Source organism: Aquarana catesbeiana, linkage group LG06, assembly GCF_042186555.1.
Source record: "Aquarana catesbeiana isolate 2022-GZ linkage group LG06, ASM4218655v1, whole genome shotgun sequence".
NCBI lineage: Eukaryota > Metazoa > Chordata > Amphibia > Anura > Ranidae > Aquarana > Aquarana catesbeiana.
The window spans coordinates 273,530,551-273,553,013 of record NC_133329.1 but is presented as its reverse complement, the minus strand read 5'-3'; the positions used below and the strand labels follow the sequence as shown (position 1 = coordinate 273,553,013).

The 22,463-nt window shown below is 42.5% G+C and overlaps 1 protein-coding gene across 2 annotated transcripts in view; it reads right to left on the bottom strand.

Moving 5' to 3' along the window:
- The window catches only part of NRP2 (neuropilin 2), a 190,604-nt gene that overhangs the window by 140,973 nt on the left and 27,168 nt on the right, over positions 1 to 22,463 (bottom strand). For both annotated transcript variants that reach the window (XM_073633367.1, XM_073633368.1), the window contains exon 2: positions 1,720 to 1,897. In XM_073633367.1, the coding sequence (XP_073489468.1) occupies positions 1,720 to 1,897 (178 nt within the window). The remainder of the gene's footprint in view (positions 1 to 1,719; positions 1,898 to 22,463) is intronic.

Here is a 22,463-nt window from a genome sequence, read left to right as displayed (position 1 = left end):
GTATCATTTTGCTTCTATTGGGTGATGACTGGTGGATATACTGCACAGAACAAGATACAATAAGAAAAGTGATACAGAAGTAGGGACGTGATTGCTCTTAGTTTGAGTGCGTACATATATAGTATAAACAGTATATGTACAAAGAGTTTATAATTGTATATATATATCTGTGTAAAGTGCAGAGGGTCCCTACTGAACAGGTGTGATTGGAGGCATATACTTTAACTTAGAGCCCAGTCAAACTAGAATGCAGTGCAGGAAACCCGTGTTCTGTGTTGGTTGAGAGCACTGCATTCAAATTTCACTGCCCTTGCAATCTGCAGTGGGTGTCAGTCCAAAGTTTATGACACCCCGAAGGCAGGTTGCAAACGTTTGCTCGCCCTGGATCTTATGGTAAAAAAGTACCATGCTATCCAGTTGCAGTGCGATTCCAAAATGAGTGCATGCACTACTTTTGGTGTGTTGTGGTGTGATTTCAGCCCATTCAAAATTAATGGGCTGAAATCGCACTGCACAGGACTGCATGTGAATTGCACAGGAACACGCAGCACGTTCTTGTGCGATTCACATGCAGTTCCTAGACTGAATGGGCCCTTAGACCTGAACTATCACTCTTGATTTTGTATTTTCTAGTCCATAGTCAAAGCCAACTGGCTGAGATTCTTCTTCAGGCACCTTGATAAATAAGGCCCTTTCTTGAAATAATATACAATTTGGTTTTATGCCAGCCTAGTACAGCTGTGTCTGAAACAAACATCTGTGTTTTATTTCTTTTTTTTATTTTTCCTTAAACAAATTTAGTTGTTAAAGGATACACAGCACTTTTGGTCTTCTGTAAAACATATGACTTTTATTAACACGCTATGTAGCCTTTAATGACCATGTCTAACATACAACTATTCTACTATTTAGTAAACACAGGCCTTCGAATTTTAGCTAAAAGTACAGATGCAAACTGGCATATATGGGTCACGGCATCAATTATTTAAGATTTACGGATATTCTAACATGAGAACTAATTTACTGAAGACAGCAGTATTCACCCGTTCACTTCCAAATAACATGTTTTACAGGCCGGGTTCATTATAAGGGTGTTTTTCCCTGTATTTAACCACCTAGCTGCTGGAATAGTACATTTGGGGTATAAAACAAGTTACTGCAATACTGCATTCTAACTGTGTCCTACATGTTGCATTATATTTCTCAGTGAATTTAAAGGGTTACACATAATAGATCTGCAGGTTTGCTACCCCCTGGAGTTTATAAAATGGTGGAATTGTGTGATGACTTCATCCGTGCATTGGGGATTGGAAAAATGCACATGCTTTATAAATAGTGCTTCACGGGTAGTAGGATCGACATTCTCATGCTGGGCCTGAAAGTCTCCCGTGTGCATGAAAGATCAATACCAATCAATAGCTTAGTGCTGGGACTTGAGAAACCTCAGCCCAGCGGGTCATACAAGGCTTCTGTTTAATCTATAGAGTAATGACATCATGTGGCATATGCCAGATATTGGAATCAATCTGCCTCACACATCTTAGCCTCCATTAAATACCGTGGAAACCTGCAGGAATATGTGGATGTTTTGGATTAGGCATCAATATATCTGATTTCTTAAAATATAGCAGTTGAAATTCTTTATCTTAGACACACATACACATTTATACATTTGTGTTTTTTTCATGAGAACTCAGATGCAAAGCTATGAGCACTTACTTGCAGTCATGTTTTTCAATTTCAAAGTGTGGATTGAAGTTCAGCACAATCTTCTGGTTGGGCTCTGGTGCACTGATGACCCACTCGCAGTTCTGATGGGAAGGGTAGTCGTAAGGATACCCAGGTGAGGTGATGTAATCAGGATGTTTGGCATTCAATCGGCCACCACATGTGGTTGCTGTAAATAAAGAGGAGAAAACAATGCTTGTGAGCAATGTACCACAATCCCAAGAAAACAAGAACTCCATGAAAGAGAGTGAAGTTCCACCAACCAGCTCCTCCACTTACTACATGTTACTACTTCTGGTCTTGGCAAAGATCTTAACTGTCCATCATATTAAGGAACTGTCCATCTTTACCCCACTCCTCTTCAAATGCCCATCTTTCAGCTCTGGCTTACAGATCCATATAAGAGCTCATTCAGAAGCCCGTTTAGATGGTACACCATTCAGATCAGCATATGTCATGTGTTTATGTTCAATTGTGGCCTATACAAATCATTGACAGGCTGAAAGGCTCTGCATGCTGCCAGCATATAATTGCACATAAAGCGATTTCCTGCGGCTAGGGACAGATGAACAGCCCTGGAAACAGTCTGTGTACAGAGTCGCTCATCTGTCCATAGCCGCATGTAATTGTTCATTGATCGCTTAAATGCAAACAGCCACAGAGAGCTGCGGTGTCAGCCTGTCACTGGTTTCCTGTCCGCTGCTGAATGTAAACCTTTGGCCATACTGCCACAAAACAATATGTTAATCTATGAGATGCACAGCCATAACCGGCAATGTGAAAGTGCCCAAAGCTGGCCATAGATGGTGTGAATTAATGTATAGGCAGGCTTGAGCATTTTTCTGCTTGTTTTCCTATGCCTGACTAGACAGTCCGACTCTGAGCCAGTTCAGCAGAAACCGGGCAAGATTCGAACCATGTATGGGCAGGCTGAATGTACCCAATTGATCGATCAATCAACTTGGGTGGGTACAACCAGCCTGCCGGATTTTTCCATGCAATTATTGCTAGTGGCTATTATAGCTGCTAGCAATAATTACTGCGTTCTCCCAGTGGAGACGACCCCCCTGGAGAATACAATGGCTTCATGGGAGAGATTCCCCTGTCAACATTGTGCATGCGGCCTGACAACATTTTTTATATTGCCCTAAACTTGCTATTCATTCTTCAGATGATTATATTGGTTATTTAGACATGCTAACATAACGTTCGGTTCACACATGGGCAACACGACTTTAGCGCGACTTTGTACCGCGACTTCAACGCGGCTTCAGCGCGACTTTAGCGCGACTTCAGCGCGACTTCGGCAAATTACGAGGCGACTTGAAGTCGCCTCCATGACAGGCGACTTCGCCTGTGGCCAATCACCTCTCTGGGAGGGAGGGGGGAGGGAGGGGTTTTCTCTGCAAAGTCGCTTGAGAGATCCGACTTGCAGGCGACTTACATTGAGTTGAATGGGTACAAGTCGCCTACAAGTCGGATAGAAGTAGTACAGGAACCTTTTTTGAAGTCGGAGCGACTTCAGTAGTGTCAGTTAAGACGGTTCAATTCACTACAATTGTAATCTAAATGCAAAGCGACTTGGGGCGACTTGGGGCGACTTGGGGCGACTTGAGGGCGTACAAGTCGGATCCCAAGTCGCCCCAGTGTGAACCGAGCCTAAAGGAAAATTCCCAACTGATGTTTATGACACAAATAAACAACAAAGAGCATCAATGAAAGTAGTGAGAGGAGGAGATTGCCAGAGAGACTTAAAGTAGAACTATAGGAAAAACTTTTTTTTTTCATTTTGGATAGAGTAAGGGAGGGTTATAACCTCAGTCAATTTTTTTTCAGCCATCTATGTCCCATTGCCAAGATTTCCCTTCACTTCCTGTCCCATAGCCAAACAGGAAGTGAGAGGAAATCACTGTAAATTAAGGGAAAACCTTGAGGACCCCCAAGTCCCCAGAACTAGTGTCCCCATTGGAAGATTTCCCCTCTATTACTTTTCTGGGGAGAACCCAAAATTTGGATTTTCTGTTACTTTCAATGATAATGGTAAACGGGACTAATGGAGAGGGTGAATCTTCCTAATGGGGGCACAGACAGCAATAAAAACTGACAGGGGTTCTAATTCCTCTCCACTCTATCCAAAGCTAAAAGAAAAGTTTTGCCTTAATTATACTTTAACAGAAGGTACTGGGGCAGCTGTGACCGCCATCATTTTATGCTCCTGCTATCTCCACCTCTTCCCCAAAATGAAATAGTTTCAAGGAATTTTTTTCAACGGAAGGTATTCTTTAATCAGACATTTCACATCATATTTTTTCATTCATGTTTGCATTTGTTCAGTTTTTTCTTACTTTCCCTTTATCCAGAAAGCAGCATTTAACCCCATATAATTTGGCGATGAAAACTCTGCAGAAACGTTATCCTAGATCTAATGTTTTCACTTGACTAAATTGTAAATATGCTTCTATAGATGTCAAACAATAGAATAAGGGGTATGGGTTTAGTACTTGTGAGCATACAACATGGTAGCAATTACAAGTCAGCGCCCAAAGCACTGCTTATTATTAAGCTCTGACAAGTTATTCCAGCTAAGAAAAACATTTCATCTTGTGTCATTAAATGCCATTTATTGTATTACCTTCTCTATGAAAACATTTCACCAAAGAAAACACATTACATGCATTGGGCACTTTGCAAAAAAAAACAGAGCTTGTAGAAAAGTTGTCTGGCATTGTATTTCTTCAGGAGTATTAGAATGTAAAATATTAAAACCCTAAAACAAATGTGAACGTTTATTAAAAAAAAACAGTAAATAGTAAAGTAGATATATGGCACCTAAATAATAGTGCATTTACACTAATGCCCCGTACACACGGTCGGATTTTCCGACGGAAAATGTGTGATAGGACCTTGTTGTCGGAAATTCCGACCGTGTGTGGGCTCCATCACACATTTTCCATCGGATTTTCTGACACACAAAGTTTGAGAGCAGGATATAAAATTTTCCAACAACAAAATCCGTTGTCGGAAATTCCGATCGTGTGTACACAAATCCGACGGACAAAGTGCCACACATGCTCAGAATAAATAAAGAGATGAAAGCTATTGGCCACTGCCCCGTTTATAGTCCCGACGTACGTGTTTTACGTCACCGCGTTTAGAACGATCGGATTTTCCGACAACTTTGTGTGAACGTGTGTATGCAAGACAAGTTTGAGCCAACATCCGTCGGAAAAAATCCTAGGATTTTGTTGTTTGAATGTCCAAACAAAGTCCGACCGTGTGTACGGGGCATTACAGTTTGCCCCTGTAAAAAAACACAAATATCTGTTGAGCCTGCCAGTAAAGTCCACTAATGTAGCTTTATGAAATAGGGTGGCAACAATGCTGCACTGCTCCTGAATTCTGAGCAGAGTTGCCACTCTCATGTAGTCTGTGTCTCCTAGCACTACAGTAGGATGAATACATTTTGTAGGGGGAGTGGCTACTAGCATTGTGACTGCTGATTCACAAGCCTGTGGATGGTCAATCCGCACCTGGCCACACCCAGCCCTGACCACTGCTTTCTGCCTCTGTTACTGAAACCCTCCCACTGTAAACTGCAGTGTCTGGCAGGGGGGAGCGCGGGAGTCACAAATGAAGGGGAATTTGGGGAGGGAAGGACATTTTTTTATTACTTTACAAGGCTTAAGCATTACACAGTAACTAGGTTTGGTACTGGTTTAACCTGTCATGAAGTTGCTTTTAGTTGTGATTAAAACTGCAGTAAACTATAGCATTCAATCAGATTTTAGTTTACAGCTGTAAGTGAAAGATTAAAGTGGTTGTAGGCACAAGGTTTTTTATCTTCATGCATTCTAAAACCCTCTGTGTGCAGCAGCCCCCTAATACTTACCCGAGCCCCCTCTCAATCCAAAGATGTTTATGAGAGCCTAGGCTCTCTGTGGACTCACACTCCTGATTGACTTTTGGCAGCAGCGAGATCCACTGGCTCTCTGTCAATCACAGCCAGTGAGCTAATCAGGAGATGGAGGGGGTGGGGTGGCACCGAACCAAGGCTTCGTGTGTGAATGGACATACCGAGCCGCAGCACTGGAGCGTGCCTGCTTGGCAGGAGGGAGGGGCCAGGAGCCCCCCGGAAAGGGACCCAAGAAGAGGAGGACCTGGGGTGCCCTGTGCAAAACCATGGCACAGAGCAGGTAAGTATAACATGTTAGTTGGTTGTAAACCTCAGATATGAAAAAAGAACAAAGCATATCACTTTAGCGTGTACTTGTCTCAATTAAGAGCACTAAGTGTCATTTCTGTCTGTTCTTTCATTCCTCTGTTATCAGCATGAATCACTGACAAGTTTTCCTGACACCAAGGGAAAAAAGGTGACATGGGAGGGACGTCCAGCTGATTGACAGCCTCCGCTTTGTTCCTGTGCTGTGTGGAGGAGGGTATGCCCTCATTTTTCTAAACTCTCAGATAAGCTTTACAAATTCAGCCAGCACTTTGAATGGATTTAGAGAAGAGAATACTGCAGATAAACAGGTACAACTTATGTAGGAGGATATGTTTCATATCTGTGTTATCACCTGAGACCAGCCCCTTCACTGGGTATATGTAAGAGTTTACAACCACTTTAAGTGTCCACCCGTGTAAGGAGCGCATTTGGCCAGACAGGGATGCACATATCCCATGCTGGCAGTCCCACTGATGTAATTTGGGATGCAGTGGCTGCATAGGCACATCCGCTGCTCCAAATTTGACATCCTTGCTTGTGCAGGTCCTGAATGCAGGGGACACTCACCTGAACCCGCATGGATGTCAAATTGGGAGCTGCAGCTGTGTCCTTGTAGCTGCGTCCCAATAGACATTAATGGGACTACCTGCAGAGGAATGCACCCCCTTGTGGGCAAACACAGCGCTTGCATGGGTGTATGCTTAAGTACACCTGGGTAAACAAAGGCCTTAGGGGGTGTCTATGATCGCTCCCCATTGTCCCACTGTACTTGGGAACATACTCACCCTCTCTTTCATCCTCCTGAGATGCACTAGGGATTATGGACTATAGGATTTAAAGCATGCATACAGCAGTACACACAATCGCAACGAATGTACCCTGCTCGTTCCAAACAAACAGAAGTGAGTGGGAAAAGTGAGTGGGAAAAGGAGAGGTTTGGGAGCTTACAGGGAATGTTAAAAGGGGGCAGAAAAACACAAGAAGAAATGATTTCACAAAAAATAACTTAGAATTGGGTAGTGGATGTGTACGTTTTTATTTTTTTCAGAATAAGGGTATTGTTTATTGTCACTTTAATTTTGATTGGCTATTCGTTTTTGAACTGTGAACGCTCACTTTATTAAATCAGCCTGAGCGCAGTTTCATTAATTTTCCAAACATTCTAGCGGTTTTCATTTCATACCTTTCAGATTATTTTAGCTCTGGTAGCTCCAACTGCCTGCCTGTAAACACCTCCAGTGAATTGTTTTCCAGCTGCATAGACAATAAAGTGTCCTGTAATTTCAGACAATGCATAAATTGCAGGTTATATTGTTTAGCTTTGATAAAAGAGACTTCCTTCCTCCTGTTTACTGAAGAACAGAGAGAGTGAGATTTCACTGGGCTGCCTGTTCATTTCCTGTTGGTTTCCACACATATTATAGACTTCCAAACAAGTACAAGCCATCTTTTTATATGTTTATATTAAGGTTCTACTTTCTCCCTTCTGAATGATTGCTTAAAGCGGAACTAAACCCACCAATTTCACTGCTTCCCAAAGACAGTTACATTCAAGGCATGTCATGAAAGAGATCTTCCACAGTTGCTTGTGCTCCCATCAAAACTGTCAAGCCATCCACTGGATTTTATCATAACTGATCATGTGAAGCCCCATGTCAACTGCAGATCAAACAGAGGCTAAGATGGCAGATTCCTTGACTGTAAAAGATAGGAGGGTTTAGTTCTGCATTAAAGTAGAGCTAAGGCCAAACTGTTTTTTTTTTTTTTTTTATTTAGGATAAAGTAAGGAAGGTTCATTTTTTTTTTTTTTTTGTTCTCTGCATCCCATTGGGGAGATTTACCATCACTTCCTGTTCTGCAACCAAAACAGGAAGTGAGAGGAAATCCCTCCAAGGGAGGGGAACCCCTGATTGCCTTCAGGTCACCAGAACTAGCATCCCAATTGAACGATTCCCCTCTGTTTTGTCACCCCCAAATGTAGGATTTTCTTTACTTTCACTCTAGAGTATGCTGTCCAGTTCTGGCCACCAGTCCTCAGGAGGGACGTACTGGAAATGGAGCGAGTACAAAGAAGGGCAACAAAGCTAATAAAGGGTCTGGAGGATCTTAGTTATGAGGAAAGGTTGCGAGCACTGAACTTATTCTCTCTGGAGAAGAGACGCTTGAGAGGGGATATGATTTCAATTTACAAAAAACGTACTGGTGACCCCACAATAGGGATAAAACTTTTTCTCAGAAGGGAGTTTAACAAGTCTTGTGGCCACTCATTAAAATGAGAAGAAAAGAGGTTTAACCCTAAAGAATGTAGAGGGTTCTTTACTGTAAGAGCGGCAAGGTAGTGGAATTCCCTTCCACAGGCAGTGGTCTCAGCGGGGGGCATCAATAGTTTCAAGAAACTATTAGATAATCACCTGAATGACCACAACATACAGGGATATATAATGTAATACTGACACATAATCACACACATGGGTTGGACTTGATGGACTTGTGTCTTTTTTCAACCTCACTTACTATGTAACTCTTGGTAATATACAGAATAAATAAAGAGGATGAATCTCCCTAATGGGGACACAGACAGTAATAAAGACCTGACAGGTGTTCTAATACGTCTCCATTCTATCCAAAAGTAGGATAACATTTTTTTGCCTTTAGGGCTCATTTACACTTGCAATATTTATTTACTTATTACATCTAGCTCTGACCATTTACACAGCACTTTACATATATTGTACCTTTGTAATTTTATAAATATATATATAATTATATATACACAGCAGTCTACCACATATATACCAGTACCAAAGTGCATATTTACACTTGCGCTGGCCCTCTGAAGATCTGCGGTGGATTGTTTCTCAGAGGGCATTTGACAGGCGGTAAGGTGTTATGTCACCTCTTCACTTTCTGTTTTACCTCCTAAATGTCTGCACCACCACGCTGCAACCACATTCATGCAACACATGGTTGTGCAGTTGCGGCAAGGCCTCATTCCTTTGAACATGACAGCGGGGATAATGTATACCCCCAGTACAGCATGTGTACACCACAATATCGCTATCTCTGCAACTTAGAGGGAGCAGTGGGGGAGGGGGGGGGGGGGGGGCAAAATGCAGCTCAACCGTGTGGTTGTAAACTGAGCCACCATTAGAAGACATCTAGGCAATGCTATTTATCCTCTGGAAGCCCGTTCATCACATATAAAATAAAGGAAAAACTGCTTGATGTTTTCATAAGCATGATAGGTTATTTTATGAAAAGAATACTTAAGTAATATGTCTAAAGTTCAAGTGGCATCTTCTCCCTCAGTGCCATTGAAGAGTACACAAGGCACATTAGCCACAAGTTATTCATGAATCCATTATCAAAGTGTGAATGGATTAGGACAAAAAAAAGATAACGGCAACACTTTCGCACCGCTGATAGCGGAATATAACAGAAATAAACTTTAATGAAATGAAGGCAAGTGAAGCGACGTCAACCTGTGTTCAGGTCAAGCATCCATCCATGAGTAATGGAACTCGAATAATAAGTACTTCTCTTCACGATCCTGGAAGCCAACTCATGCTCAATTCCCTTCAGTTTACCACAAAAGATTATGAGGGAATTTACTAAAACTGGAGCAGACAGAATGTGGAGAACTGTGCATAGTAACCAATCAGCTTCTATCTTCAGATTGTTCAGTGAAGCTTTGCAAAAGAAAGCTAGAAGCTGATTGGTTGCCATGCACAGATGCTCCAGTACTAGTCAAACTTCAATTCCTACTTTGGTAGGGATCGGCAAACTGTTATCCTTTATTTGGCAAAGTGACCTACAGGTAGAAAAACCAATGCCTTTTGGTCGATCGGGCCTTAAAGCAGATTTCCGACAAATTTTTTTTTTTTAACAGTCAGCAGCTACAAATACTGCAGCTGCTGACTTTTAAAATATGGACACTTACCTGTCCAGGGCGCCCGCGATGCCGGCACCTGAAGCCGATCTGTCCCTCGGCTCTCGGGTGGAGGGACGGCCATCTTTGGTAAGGGAATCAGGAAGTAAAGCCTTGTGGCTTCACAGCCTGGTTCCCTATTGCGCGAGTCGCTCTGCGCGATCCCACTGGTCCCTGCTGTCTTCTGGGACCTGTGTGTCTCCCAGAAGACAGCAGGGAGGGGGACGGAGGAGGCATCGGACATGGCATAGATATCCGCGGATACTGCTGCTATCTATGCCAGGAAGTGGGAGCAAATACCTGGATTAGACAGGTATCTGCTCCCCCCTGAAATGTGCCAAATGTTACACCGGAGGGGGGGAGGATTCTGGAGCGGAAGTTCCATTTTTGGGTGGAACCCCGCTTTAATCATGGTCATGATTAAACACGTTGGTTTGCTGATTCCTATAGAAGTGGCAGCTTTCTATTGAGGTTTGAGTACTGTGTGAGGTTTTCAGAGACCTCTTAGCCTGAGCACTGGAACTTGAAGCGTTTAGGATGACTTGTAAGTGGTTGTAGCGCGGTCTCATCTGTTCCTGCTCCAGTCCTAGTAAATTTTCCTTATTGTATGTATGCAAGGAAGTGTCGTCATGTAACACATAACAGATAAATGCTGATAGACTTTAATTTTAAGGAACAAATAAGACATATGACATAAATTTCCTTCCACATTTCCAGTTTGATCTGTGCTGTTGGGTAAGGAGGGAATGAACTATTGATATCCAGACATAAGGCATAAAGAACCATTTAGATGCCATCTTTGAAGTTCATCATTGTGACACCACAAATGCACATGGGTCTTACCCTGGGGCCCAGGGCCGTCTTTAATATTGATTGGACCCTGGGCAAAACTTTTCTTGGGCCCCCCCCCAGTTTACTGAATCAGATCAGGCAGCTATTGCGATTGGTTGCCAGAGGTTACAGTGTATCATTACTGCTCACTAACTGGTTGCTAGAGGTTACAGCACACATTATGGCTCACTGATTAGTTGCTAGAGGTTACAGCACATGATTTCTGCTTGTTGATTGGCTGCTAGAGATTACTGTGGATATGACCTCAGGGGGGCATGATATACATATCAATGCCACCGCCCGCCGCTATTTACATATGAATGCCGCCTCTATTTACATATGAATGCCGGCGATTTACATGTAAACACAGGGTCTGCAGGTGAGTCATCTGTACACAACAAAAGGGCAGAGCTGGGCAACATTAGTAGCAGCACTTTACACTGAGATATTGGGACACAGCACGGACTAAAACCTCAAGGGACGAGGGAATTTAAACCAGGATAGTTGGCAAGTATGAGGCAGATGCTTTGGGCCCCACAACAATGACAGGGCCCAGGGCAGCTGCCCCTTTTGCCCTGCCTTAAAAACGGCCCTGCTGGGGCCACTCGACCAGAATCTTCATCAGGAACCTACATCACATAGGGACTATGAGCGCAAAATCTAATTTACCTCAGTACCCTGACACATCTCCGAATTGTCTACACAATCAAGTAGTGGCCTCACTGATGATCAGCAGCACTGGACACCAGCAGACCCAATCCAAAATTTGAAACTTGAGCCAAAATGTATTATTTACTTTTGAAAACCTGGGTTGGAACCTCTGCCAGGAAGTTATTGCTGTCTGTGACAACACTGGGGAGATTCATTCTCACTTCCTGTTGTCACCAGGACAGAAAGTGAGGGAAAAGCTCAAACTTTAGAGCTGTCTCTGGAACAAGAGTAGAAGGGAAATGTTTGAATGGGGACATCTGTTCTGATGACAACTGTCAAATCTGGGATTTCCCCTCAGTCTGATATTTGCCCTCTTCCTGTTCTATCTCTGGAACACGAAGTGAGGGGAAATCTTCCCAGTGAGGACATCGACAACAACAAAAACCTGACAGAGGTTCTGAGACTTCCTTAGGCTAGGTTTACGCTTATGGCTGAGGGGCGGTAAAAATACATGGTTGAACCACAATTCTACTGCCCCCTAACCACTCCCCCTTAAGTTGCAAAGATTGCAAATGAGGGTGTATACATGCTTTGCATCGCAGCGTGGCAAAAATGATCCCCATCAAGGCATTTGGCAGGCAGCACTGCCCGTCAAACATGATCCATTCAACTGCATACAACCCATTCAACTGCAGGTGGCTGCTGTGCAGTAAATCCACAAACTAGCAAAGCGCACTACAAGTCCCAGCTTTCAATGTCCAATGTCAGTAACATCAATAAAATTTGGATCGGACGATCAAAAATAAAATTTGGATTAAACGATGTGGATCGGACGATCAAGAGGCATCTAAAGAAAGGATCTAAAGAAAGGATCTAAAGAAAGGATCTTGCAGCTTCCAGAGGAGATTCAGGATGATCCAAGGCAGCTCAAACAATAAGAAAACAGGAGCGCAGGATCCTCATTAGCATGACAGTATACATTTATTAAGAGAAACAAAAAAGCACACTTACAGTTAAAATTCTTCACCAAGATGGATACAAAGCAAGGCTGTGTGCAGAAACAGCAGCTCCATATCCTCTGGCCGGCATCACAGGGACCTACTCTGACAGCTGTCAAAAAGACTGCCCTGGTTGCTGTGCAGTGGTGTGGGTTTTTAAGGGTTAAAACAGGATGTGAGGAGGCAACATAATACCTCCTCACTGCTTCTCAATCTCTCTGAAAAGTGATTCACTGCAGATTGCACTTCATAGGGCAACACATGAATAAACAAGCCCTTACTTTGTCCAAAAGTAGAAAAAAAAATTTTGACTGGGGTTCATTATAAGAAACCATTTTTTGGGTCCTGTCAATGGCAACAAAATGATCACTGGGTGGAGGGCTGGGTTCTCTTCCATTGGATTACTTTGGTTTCTTGTCACCCCTGTGCAGCATCATAGGAAGTATGGGCCCTTTTACACGGATGATCCAATCAGGTCTGCCTGTCAGTTTTTCAGGCCGACCTGATTGGACAGTCCATGCATTCCTTTGGGCCGGTGGGTGTAAGTAGACTTGTATCTGTTTACACCCACCTACCTCCGGGTCCGATTAGGCCTAAGCCCTCTTCCGTTTGGCCGGATCAGGGGGCAGCAGAGTTTGTTTACTCCCGGCCACCCAAAGAGCAGAGCTGGGTCTGTCCATGTTGGCTCTGCAGTAACCGAGCGGACAAGGACCTGTCATCTGACCACTCTGCTCCGATCAGTAGGGGGTCAGAGGACAGATTGGAACCGAAGGCGCTCGTGTAAAATGGCCCATATGCCTGCATGGAGGTAGGGGGTCAGAGGACAGATTGGAACCGAAGGCGCTCGTGTAAAATGGCCCATATGCCTGCATGGAGGTCATCTCCTGCAACGAGGATTCCATATAAACTGTCAAATTATACATTCTGATCACATAAAGGAAGAAAGGTCCTAAAGAAATGGTCACCCGATTATTATTTCCAACGCTCAGTAGCAATCAGCTAGTGCCCATTTGGAAAGAAGCAGAATGTATTTCTGCTCATATGTTCACATCTAAAACAAGCAGGCTGGGAGCGACGACCACTTCTTATCTGCTGTCAAACGCTTCTTCACTAAGTGATAACGAGTGTCGCTGCTTGTTTTATATAGCCTTGATTGACAGGCTCTGCTTCCACCAAAGATCCCAAAGAAATACAGTTGAACATGAACAAATGAAGCAGCACTGAGCTTCCAGGTGAGCTTATAGGAACTAATTACATTGTTAGATTGCACAGTCAAGCTGCTTGCTGTTTTGTGACTACCTGACATATTCAAGAGGTGAGGGGGGGAAATAAAAGGGTCTAGGGTCCCCTTCCACCATGTCTGCACCACAAATACTGGATGATCTTATAGAAATGTAAACATAAATACCCTTTCTAGGCCCCGAGCTCCTCTGTACAGGGGCCACAATATATCTATAATAACTGATCAAAAGAAAGTCGGCTGAATCTATTTCTGGATTTGCCAATGTACTAAAACCGACGTGTCAAACTTCCTCCCAGACTGGCAGAGCTTAGGGAGAGCCTGGCCTAGCTGACTCATATACCGGCTAAAGGCCGTCATAGGGAACACCACAAATCAACAGGATATTCCAGGACTAGATTTTCCTTCAGTTCCCACACACAGAGGCCAAGAGTCATCACTTCCCCAGCCGCTTCTCAGTTTCCTCCTTCATCACCATATCACATTTATTATTTTACTAGGAAAACAGCTTGTTCAGTTGTCCCTTCAACTGATCCCCATGTTTGAACAGGTGACATTGCTCTGCTTTGGCTTTAAAGGGAAGGTGCAATCATTACATATATATTAGGGCTCTATTCTTAATATGGCCAGAATAAAAAAAAACATTTCTACATTTTTTTTTTTTTATATTAGCTAAATAAGAAATGTGATGTATTTTCTTTTGCAGCAGATGGACCTTTAGGCTTCTTCTAACTTGCTTGTTTATCCTTAAAGCAGAGCTCCACCCAAAAGGGAAAGCTCTGCTTGTTCGCACCCAACTGACATTTTCGTTCTTTATTTGGGGGGAGCGGGTACCTGGTTTTGGCACGTACCCGCTCCCACTTCTGGGTAAGATCGCCGATCAGCACTCTACAACATTTCCGGCCCCTCCTCCTCCCCCTCGCTGCCTTCTGGGATACACATGGGTCCCAGAAGACGAGGGGACCATTCAGAAAGCGCAGCACCACTCTGCGTATGCGCAGTAGGAAAACTGGCTGTGAAGCCTTCCCTTACTTACAATGCTGGCGCCTGCACCCGAAGCCGATTGATGAATTGGCTCAGGGTGCCGACACTGCGGGATCCCAGGACAGGTAAGTGTCCTTATATTAAAAGTCAGCAGCTCTAATATATTTGTAGCTGCTGACTTTTATTTATTTTTATTTTTTTTACAGACTGGAGCTCCTCTTTTCTTTTGCACACAACTTTAAAAAAATTATTTTAATCCTGAAGATTAGTTAAAACCCCAAACATTTTATATTTTTGGAAAGCAGAGAGCCTGTAAAATAAAATGGTATTGTGTGACATAAAAAAATAAATAGATTTCTTCATGTCACGTGATATTTGAGTAATGGATTCACACACAGAGCCGTGGCTCATCCCTTCCCCTTCTCTCTTCTCATTGGCTCACTGGCTGTGATTGACAGCATCGGGAGCCAATGGATCTTGCTGCTGTCTCAGCCAATGAGGAGGAAGAGTCCCCGGAGAGCCGAGGCTCTCGTGAACATCGCTGGATGGAGATGGGGGTCAGGTAAATATTAGGTGGGGCTGCACAGAGAAGTTTTTAATGTTCATGCATAGAATGCATGAAGGTAAAAAAACCTTGAGCTTTTAGAATCAGTTTAAGACGCAAAAAGCTGTGCTGACCAATGAATGCTTGCCATTGTGTCTATGGTCCATTACATCAGCAGTATGGGACATCACAGCCAGGCCAGGATATTCAGAGGTAGTTCACCTATTCTTTTTAGATGGCATCCAGGAAGGGAGCAGAAAAGCGCAGTTTTCAACCAGTACATCAGCCAGTATGGTCAGCGAAAGATAATCATCCAGGAAGCTAAGTGCAGCAGGGATTGGGGGGGTGGGGAGGGTGTTGTGCGTTAGTTCACCTTTTTTGCGTGGTGAACTAACCCAGTAAGATTGAAAAAGAAAAGTAATTTTAATACTATTAAAGTACAAAATGGAATTTCCTATGATAACTAGTGCCATCTAGTGTCCAGATGTGGTACTTTCCATTTGAACTCCATCATTTACATTCAAAACAGCAGGCTGTAGCCCATTTCTATTCATGTTGTGCCCCATTCACACAGAACAAACATATAGTACATGCACGTTCACTGGTCAAATGGCTATGCAAAGTTTTAGTAAATTAACCCATAAATGTGTTTACTATAAACGTAAATAAATCATTATGCTTTCACCAAACTTTTAAAATACACAAGAAATAAAACAAACACGCCTACGAAAAAATTAATGAGTCTATGAAGCTCTTTTTTTTTTTTAATCCACGTCACCGTTCCCGTTTTAAATATCGCAGTTGTTCTGGTTTCTGTTTGCTTTTAAAACAAACTGTTCAACTTGACTTGAACTCAACCAAAGCATGTGTACACATCTACGAGTACGGCCATAACCCAAACAAAAGTTCCAGAATTCAAAACTGTTTTCCATTTTACTGAAGTTATGATCTTCATTGTGTAAATATGATACAAGCAATTATGGCAAAAAAAATAACGTGCATACCTTTGAATATAATTTACGAAAAAACTACACGGAATAACGAGGAGGGATCAAAGATTTTTTTTTCTTCTTTACTTTTAAAATTCAAAAACTCTAGGGACGAGAGAGACAAACACATACAAAGAAATCTTTAAAACATCTGGTTTGATTCCTATGGGAAAGTCGCCGTCTGCCAAACATTAACAAACCAATCTCTCTCCGTAATATAAGTTTGCTGTGTACAGACACACTGAGTTCCACTGTCTGCTTATTAATTGTAATCTCACCACAACGTCTCACCTGAACACAAAGACAGATTGGTGTCCTAGAGGAAATCAAACTTTCAAGCGATCACTCATCCACCAAATACACTAACACGGATGTAATGCTTAGGCAGACTATAGATTATGCTATTTTCTTTCCTTCCACCACGACTTTAAGGAAAGAAAGTTGCTTGATTCCCCTATCAACACTGGTAGTGTTGATGGGCATGCCCCTCCCACTGCGCTATTGTATTCTGCCCGTGGGGAGCCTTTCCTGCTGGCAGAACACAATATTTTGTGTTACCGGCTACAACTGGCAGCACTAATTGTTTGGGATAAACCCAACCGGCTGGTTGTACACAAGTTGATCTGGTGCCCATACATGGATCCAAGTTTGGCCAGTCCCTGCTGAACCGGCTTTAGGGCTCATTTACATAGGCGTCTAAGGCTGGCCATACATTATACATTTTTATTTTTTTCGTTCAACCAGCAGGTTACATTAAAAAAAATGGAGATGCCCCATCGACTCCCCAAACACTCCCCCTGGACTATTGTGTTCTGATGGCGGTAACGCTTCCCCCTTAGTCAGAACACAATGATCAATATTGCCGCTACAGCCAGTGGCACTGATTATATGTGAAAAACCCGACAAATCAACTTATGTGCAACTAGGGTGCCTAAATGTAGATCGAAATTCGACTGGCCCCTGCTGAACTGACCAAGTCCATATATGGCTGGCTTAAAACATTGTATAGTTTTGGATGCATCTAAACATAGCATTATAGAAACCAATGGGCCACACACACACACAGCAGCATCTACAAAAGAAAATGTGTGCCGCCTTTAGTGGGGTAAAAAAGTAGTCCGGGGCCGTACATATCTGCAGATTTTATGCATGTATGTGTGTAAACGCATGGATAAACATACATGTGTAAAGTTATTAGGGCTACATGCACACAGCCTATTTTACTAATCATACATGTGAAGACATGTACGCATTTAAATGTGTAGAATTCTGGTTCTATACCCTCTTTCTCTGTTTTTAATCCCAGAATACACTTTTTTCATCTATGCACAAAAAGCTTCATATCCTCAGATGTAGATGTTTTCAATTTTAGCTTACAGATCCAAATGCATACATGTATTTTTAGATTGTAAGCTCTAACGAGCAGGGCCCTCTGATTCCTCTTGTACCAAATTGTAATGTAACTGTAATGTCTGGCCTCATGTTGTAAAGAGCTGCGCAAACTGTTGGCGCTATATAAAACCTGAATAATAATAATAATGTGTTTAGGCACATGTATGCATGTCCTATTGAAAACAATGCACCTGCCTTCAAATTCGTAAACAAAAAGCGCTTTGGACTGCGTTTTCCTATATGGCCGTGTATATGAGGCCTAAAGGAATTGTGCAATTCTAAATGTAAATAACCTTAAGTAGGATCTTCTGTTAGCTCTATCAATAAGAACCTGTGTTTTTCTGAAGAAAATATGCCCATGTGAATGAGTCCTTATATGCAGGATCTTGCAGGCAGAGTAAGTTGTGCACATGCCTACGTGTATACACACGTAACAATTTTTTTTTCATCCTACTCTAGCTGCTAGTGTTTTAATTTATGTGTATACACTCCTATGCATTGAGTAGTCACATATACACATAAATTACTGCCCTCAAAAGCAACATTTTCTATTTTTTTTTCTTTAATGACTCTGAACACATTGTCGCCTCACAGATCTTTACACAGCTGTGTGCATTGTCCCATAGAAAATAATGCACCTTGGGTTCAGATTTGTAAAAAATTAAAAAAGTTACATAGCTACAAACTTTTGTGACGGGTGCAAGAGGCCTTACACATCCTATCCATTCTTCTCATGCAATAAGTCGAAGCAAGTCCTGTAACAAGGCCAATCCATGACTTTGGGGCTTAATAAATTACGGTTTTCACACCTCATACCAAGTCATCGCATTTCACAGAACTTCTGAGACATATTCAGTACAATATTGTTTTGTTAAGAAAACAACAAGCAGTTCTGATGCTGGCCTGTGGCTTTAGTCATAACCTCCTTGCTCACCAGATGAATTGTGTTATTGTTGTGTCCAATATAGTGTACAGTATGTGGTTTTGTTCCAAGACCCTGATAACATGCTGAACGGGCCTGTCTGATGTTTTGCGCATGATGTACCAGCTGTTGCTCATTTCCACAAACTATTTTAACTCCTGTGTAGCTGATAAGACCAAAAACATTGCTGTTCTCTTGGGAGCCCCACATCCTGACTTAAAATTAGGCATCATTAGCTTTAAAGAGGACCTATACTGTGGTATATTGCCTGAAAAAAGTCAAGCGGAGATCCAAACACTAATCATCAGTATTGCCTGCAGAATCTTTTCAGCTTATCTTTTCCACAGGACTGACTTACCATGCCTCAATCTGTCCTGTATCCCTGTGTGGAAGGGATGAGGCCCCAAAATGGAACCCATGCATGATCAGTAGAGGCGCAGATTAAAGGGTATGTTCACCTTTACACGTTTCCCAAAAAGGTCCTATACTGTGGAAACTGTGCCTGAAAAAAGTCAAGCGAAGAACCAAAGACTAGTCATCAGTATTGCCTACAGAATCCTTTCAGCTTATCTTCTCCACAGGACTGACTTACATTGCCCCAATCTGTTCTGTATCAATGTGTGGAAGGGATGAGGCCCCAAAATGGAACCCATGCGTGATCAGTAGAGGTACCGATTAAAGGGTAAGTTCACCTTTACACGTTTCCCAAAAAGGTCCTTAAGCACCATGTCTCCAGTATATTAAAATGATGGGCTCCCTTCCCCCAAAAAAAGTCCACCTCACCAGCTGCTGACAGCATTTTCCTTCCCAATCCATCCTGCAAATGGCAGGACACACTGAGCGCAAGATGCACTGCCCTGGTAATCCAAAAAGAGGAGCACTCTCAGGCCTTCCTCGCCACCTGCACATGCTTAATCTTGCTTTAATCGCAAAAATGGTGAGCTCGCCAATAGACATCGGTTTTCCTGAAGAATCTATTTGGGGCCTAATCCTTTCAACCATTGTTCAGCGTAATCTGATCACAGCCTAGCGCAGTGCAGGAATCTCTGGAAAACCCGGACCAGCACTGAGTATGACCGCTCACATTGTGCGTGGAGATAGTCTATTCTTCACATGTACTGAATTAGGCTGCTTTACCCTAGGATAGGTATTCAACAACCTCATAAATGTGAATATACGCTTACCACATTTTTGGTATATTTTCTACACACATAATACCGAACAATACTGTTTGAAGACTTTCTCGTGGCTTTTTATGCCTCTTTTCTCTCCTTGTTTCTGCTCCCTCCTGGAGTACCTCTAACTCATCCTTGTGAGGGTGCCATCTTGGTGGAGGTGCTTTGAAGACTTTGAATTGCTCATGTCAGACCTGCACTACTGATCATTGATAAATCTATATCAGAGATGGCGAACCATGGCACCCCAGATGTTTTGTAACTACATTTCCCATAATTCTCAACTACACTGCAGAGTGCATGAGCATCATGGGAAATGTAGTTTCAAAACATCTGGGGCGCCAAGCTCATCTATATTAACTGATGAATGGTGAAATGATGTGGAAGAGCTCTAGATGCACAGACAGCAGCTAAATAGGAGGAGGGAGGCGTTAAAAAAAGCACAGATCCACAAGGTGAATAAAGAAGGAGCAAGGGGATCCTTGCACTTCTGGTCCTCAGATACAGCTTACATTAGTGTACACCCTTAAAAAACCATTGTGCAGTACATTACTGTCTTCACCAACTGTCACTGCAGTGCTCAGTAAGATTCTCCATATCTTGTGAGAATAGCAGTCAGCAGAGGCCAGAGAGGGTGGAATTTTCTTTTCGATGATCTCACACTGCATACTTACAGCTATGAGGCTTTACAGGAACATGAGTGCCTATGCAATGGAGCATGTCGGAAAGTGCACTGCAAATTCTCATTAGGGACTCATGGCGAATGGTAGATTTTCATGGTAATTAGCCACAATAAATCTCTCTAGATATTCCCTATAAAAAAGCAAATATGTACTTTTTTATTATAAGGCTGCTTTAAATTGGAATTGATAAAAAATCTAGCTATCCTAAATTGACCCCCAATGAGCCTGTAACTGCATCTTTTCCAGTGCAAAACCCCAGCAGGATTCTGAAAACTCAGTGAAGACTGCTAACATAGCTGAATTAATATTACATATCACTATGGGCACTCTCAATTTAAGCTTATACTGGAATTTAGGCATAGAGAAGAACCTACATACACAAGTGGGGCTCATTAAATCATGGAATTTTTGAACACTGCAACCAATCTGTTTTGATTGTTGTAAGGAATAGATTCATTAGCAAAAATAAGGTACCAAGGAATTCTCATTTAGGGTTTAGACAGCATCTGTTGAATGGCAATAGACCATTGTAATTATATTCCCAAGTAAGCATTACTGATTGAAACAGAAAGAGATTGATATTGGCATGCCATAAAATGGAAAATCCATTATGATGGAAACAGAAAATAAAAACAAAGGTGTCACATAAAATTGCATTAGTCTACCATGCTTCTACCATGCTTTACTGGGTGCTGATACAGAATTAGCTATGGTGATTAATTTTAGTACGTAGATTAATGACTATTTATTTTGGTTCTAGAAAGGAACTCAAGTTTGTCCTTGTTAAAGGGTCTCGACTCGTAACTTGATGAACCAGAGTATAAGCAACACTTAGTAAATTATCCAAACAATTTTACTATTACAGTACACCATAACCATGAGTTTTTGTAAACAAATGTGGTTGAGTAACGCAAAGATTTTTTCTCACAGTACCCTGGGACAGCAGATCTTGATCTTTCGTAATATTTCTAAGAAAATGTTTATATTTGGAGAATGCAAATAAGACTGCTCTTTCTGTATGGCCAGCATGGGGTGTGTAGACGTAGAACAGCAACATATTTTGCATGCTATGTGTAATATGTTGAGAACATACTCAGTATTGTTTATCCAGTCTGATATTAAAGAGCTACTAAGGATACACTACGCATATATGACTAATAATTATGAAATTTTTGCTGAGTGGAGATACTGCTACTTTTTTTTCTAATTATTTCATGTGAAACCGCCATTATATGGTCACTCATAAAAGAAAGCCAGCCCAGTAAAAGAAGCTCATCTCTACTGGGCCTCACTGTGAATACCTGTTCCTCCACTGCACACAGTGGTTTCTTCCCCTGGCTTATACGGTCTACACTTTGACTGTTTATTAATGTTGGCTGTACATGGCTTAAATTTGATCCTATTCCTGCTGAACTGGCCACAATTAAAGCCATGGGTGGATCTGTTGGCACCACTCATCGCAGCAAACTATGAACTGAAAACGGATAGAGCTGAGTGGAAATCTGTTGGCCAAAGAGTGACTACTGCCATACAGATGCAGTCACTGTTCAGGTATTTAGGCAGCCACGGGAGCAGTCGCTGTCCAAATACAATAGTCAGCAGGGGAGATTCCTCCATCCAAACTGCTAAACATAGGTGAGAGAATCTATTGTCTTCTCTTGTTCGGCCACCAAGGTTCAACAAGGAAAATGTGTGACTAGTCTAAAGCCTAGTACACACAGACCGAATGTCTGGTGGCATTGGCCAGTTCAATAGAACCATTCTGACATTCGGCCCATGTGTACAGGAGTCAGTCCGACAGGGCATGTCGAAGGGGCATGACTGAAAAAGGTCTGCGATCGGCTCCCAATCAGCCACCTCAGCCAATGGCTAAGAGCACTGACTGGAGTATTTTGATGGGGGGGGTGGGGGGTTGTGCTGTCCCCCTGTCAGAACAGAATAGAACAGCAGGGGAGATTGCTGTACTAACTTCGGATAGTTAGTACAGTGGCTCCTCCTGAGCTGTCAGTTTTTTTCGTGCTGGGTTGACCGGAAAAAAAAACTAGGCTTTAGACAGGCCATACTTAAGAAAAGAAATATGCTTGAATCCCTCCTGCAGAGCTATTGTATTCTGACAGCAGGTTTCCCGGCCATCAGAATACAATGATCACTGCTTGTGGCTAAAGCCTGCACCAGG